The sequence below is a fragment of the Suricata suricatta genome, chromosome 2 (assembly GCF_006229205.1).
Source record: "Suricata suricatta isolate VVHF042 chromosome 2, meerkat_22Aug2017_6uvM2_HiC, whole genome shotgun sequence".
NCBI lineage: Eukaryota > Metazoa > Chordata > Mammalia > Carnivora > Herpestidae > Suricata > Suricata suricatta.
In genome coordinates this window covers 2556125-2559718 of record NC_043701.1, presented here as the reverse complement: position 1 = coordinate 2559718, position 3594 = coordinate 2556125, and the positions used below count along the sequence as shown (strand labels likewise).

Here is a 3594-nt window from a genome sequence, read left to right as displayed (position 1 = left end):
GGGGGGGGGGCCGCTGGGCTGGGGGCCGGCGACCTTCCCGCCCCGTCCGTGACCGGGTCACCCAGCTGCCAGAGGGCCAGCAGGGTGTCATCATCATGTCACACGCCTCCCACCACCGGCCACAAGCCAGGGACGTTGTCCGGTGCAGCACGAGGGGAGAAGCAGACCTCCGGCCTCTTCCCGACTCCTGCACCCCGCGCCCATCCCCGTGGGGACAGGAACGTGGAGCTGCGGTTGAGGGCTCCTACGGCCTCTATTCTTGACTTGTCTTCGAACCAGGGAGTCTGTTCTATAAAGGGACCGGTGGTTTTCCAGGAGAGCCCCGGCCGTGGTGAATCCGCCCAGGAGAGACGAACATGCACGGGGTTGGGAGTCCGCCAAGCTGAGTTCGAATCCTGCCACTACCAGCGATGCCACTCCCTCCTCCAGAGCCTCCACCGCCTTCTCCGTAAAATGCGGACAACCAGCATGGAACGCCGTGACCGTTAGACCCAGTGACGGACCTCAGGTGTTCCCAAGACGGCGAGTTCCCAGCAAGTGCCGTTCGACGCGGTGCGGCCTGTTTCCTGACCACTTCTATGTGTCAGTGCTGACGCGGAGAGAAACCCTTCGTGGCACTGCCCCGGGGACCTCACGGATCGCGCAGCGGTAGAGACGAGCAGGCCACGAGGTCGAGAGGGCACGGTGCCCGAGGTGGGGTCGAAGGTGCGGACAGGGCTGTCCCCTGAGCCGGCCCGTCGGCTATGGGCTGGAGTGTGGCGGGTGATGAGGTGCGGAAGGGCATTTGGTCAGAAGGAAGGGCGGTCCCAGAGACACGGGGCCACGGCCTTCCTGGGGGTTCCCGGGGCCCCGGGAGGCTCGGTGGGGCGAGCTCAGAGCTCGTCCGTGGGCGCGTTGCCACAGCGGGGACCCTATCCCGCGGGCGAGCGGACACCTTAGGGGTTTCCGATGAGGGCACAATACGGTCAGCGTTCTGCCTCAGGAGGACATTCTGCCGGGAAGGTCCGCCCGGGAGGAGGTGAGGGCAGCCGGGGGACGGCAGCTCCTGAGACGCGGCACGGGGGCGTGCGGCAGAGCTGCGGCCAGGTCACAGGAGGCCGCGGAGTGCCCGCGAGCACGGCAGGACCAGCGACAGCGCCTGGGACCGAGAGGCCCTGTCCAGGGGTTTCCGAGGACTCTCCTCCGGCAGCCGCGGGGTGGGCAGGCCACCCGTTACCTGCCCCCCAGGGGTGGCGCCTGGGGTGGGGGCAGCGTGGCCGTGCTCTGAGATGCGTCTAGCACCCGTGGAGCCCACACAGGGCTCCCGCCTCCGAGCCCGGAGCTGCCTCGCAAACTCACTGGGTGCCTCCCAGAACCCCAGGGGTGACGCAGGGAATGTGTCCCCAGGCCCCCTCTGGGACCTCCTCGGCCAGGACAGGCCAGGAGGCGGCAGGCGCTGTCCCCGCCAAGGCCCCGCTGGGGCCACATGGCTTTGGGGTGACATGGTGGCGGCTCGTGCGGCGACTGTTCTCTGGCCGACGGCTGCTGAACTGCTTCGGGATGTGTGTTCTTTCTAAATTTTTTAATGTTTTATTTATCTTTGAGACAGAGATAGAGCATGGGTGGGGGAGGGGCAGAGAGGAGAGGGAGACACAGAATCCGAAGCAGCTCCAGGCTGTGAGCTGTCAGCACAGAGCCCGACGCGGGGCTTGAACCCACGAACTGGGAGATCATGACCTGAGTCGAAGCCGGACGCTCAACCAACTGAGCCTCTGGGGTGCCCCGAGGGTTTGCTGGTTTTAGGGCCTGGACACCTGGCCAGGCCCGGGTCCAGACGTTGGCCAGCCAGCTGGTCCCCGTGGCCTGACGCCAGCCGCGCCTGGCCCCGACCTCACGTTAGTTTGGTGCGGGGTCTCATAAAACTAGTCGCAAGACGACAGCACTGATAGGTGGTGTCTCTTTAGCCCCTAATATGTGCCGGGCTCTGGGGCAAAGGACCTCGTGCGCATTAATCATTTAATTTTCTCCAAAAGACTGTGAGGTGGATAACGGTTTCCATGTTGTAAATCGGAGAAGACGGAGTGTGAGGAGCAATCCGACCCCCCACAACCTCAGAACGCGCCCCGTAAGCGAAGCTGGGGTCGTGGCACAGGGCAGGAGCTCGGACGGGTCGTGCCGGAGGGAGATCTGGACACCGACGCACGGGAGAAGCCGCGTGAGGACAAGGCGGAGGCCGCAGGGGTGCGGGGCCCGGCGTGGCGCAGGTCCTGCCTGACGGGGACAGCCAGCCGCTGAGGCTCGAGCCCGCTTCTGCCACCGGCCGGCCGAGTCCTAGGACAAGCGGCTCCCCCGTGGGGGTGGGTATGACCGCACTCCCCTCAAATGGTTCCCCGAGAGCGAAAACGGAACATGCCCCATAACCCCACTCTTTAAGGAGATCAGTGACTGAGGGAGCCGTCTGGGGGCGTGCCCAGAGCCGGGAGGGGCCGGCGCGCCACGGGTACAGAGGCTGCGCCCCAGAGCTTATGCGGGTCCCCGTGCCTTTCCTGCTGCACCCCAGGCGTCCGCCCTAAGTCGGCGTCCTGTGTACCAGCCCGCACAGACACGCCCACGGAGGCGCAGAGGCACGCAGGACTCAGCTGGACTCGAGTGGAAACTTCCAGAAGGGGCTGGCGGGGCTCACTGCAACACTGTCAGGTCCCAGTCTCCCTGGAGGCGACTTGCCACACCGTCCCTTGCAAAGTGCCAGCCACCTAGGGGCATCTGTCAAGTGCCCGAGGCTCCTCCGTGTGAGCCGCCAAAAATCAAAGTCCTCGGACTCGGCCCGTGCCAGCAGCCTGGCGGTGTGCAAGGGGCTCTGTGACCCGGCCCGGAGCAGCCTGCCGTGCTCAGAGGTCTTTGCATGATGACAGGGGCCCCGCAGGCCCCGCAGGCCCCGCAGCTGGACGGGCTGGGGGTCCTGCGTGGGCCCTGCTGTGGGCCCGGGGCGGTGACAGCTCGGCAGAGGGGGAGATGCAAGCACGGTGTTCAGACCGGAGCGGGAGCTGAGCTCAGAGAAACACGGCAGATCCGTGACCGGCTTCCCCGCCGCCCATCTCTGTCTCCTCTGTGCATCCCTCCACAGCCCCGGGCGAACCGCAGCCCCGACGCCCAGCGCTCCTGCGCCGGACCTTCCTCGGCTCCCGCTGCCTGTGGAGTGAGTCCGAGTGCCAGTGTGGGCCTTTCTTCTCTGCTTCAAAAACCGGAACATCCTTTAAACTGATGGGGTGGTTGTGTTTGTCTTCCCACTTTCCCCAAAGCCGATTCAGCTCAGGCCTGTCTGTTGGGTGGGGACGGCAGCCTGCGCTCCAGGGCCTGGCCGTTGGGTGGGGAAGTCGGCCTGAGCCCCAAGGCCCGGCTGTCGGGGGGAGGGACAGCGGCCTGCGCCCCAGGGCCCCACCGTGGGGTGCGGACAGTGGTCCGCCTGTCCGGAATGCCTGCTACACCAGCATTGACAGCAGCCACGGGGGCACACAGTCCCCCACTGGGCCCCAGCCTTCCATCACCGTGTCCCGTGAGCTGGTGGCACTGTCATAACTAGACGGCAAATTTTCGGGCAGGACTCCTTAGCCCAAA

The 3594-nt window shown here is 66.0% G+C and overlaps 1 protein-coding gene across 1 annotated transcript in view; it reads left to right on the top strand.

Annotated features, from left to right (window-relative positions):
• The window catches only part of LOC115304207, a 15807-nt gene that overhangs the window by 9992 nt on the left and 2221 nt on the right, over positions 1-3594 (top strand). Inside the window, exon 6 of the mRNA XM_029954301.1 lies at positions 3104-3175. Within this exon, the coding sequence (XP_029810161.1) occupies positions 3104-3175 (72 nt within the window). The remainder of the gene's footprint in view (positions 1-3103; positions 3176-3594) is intronic.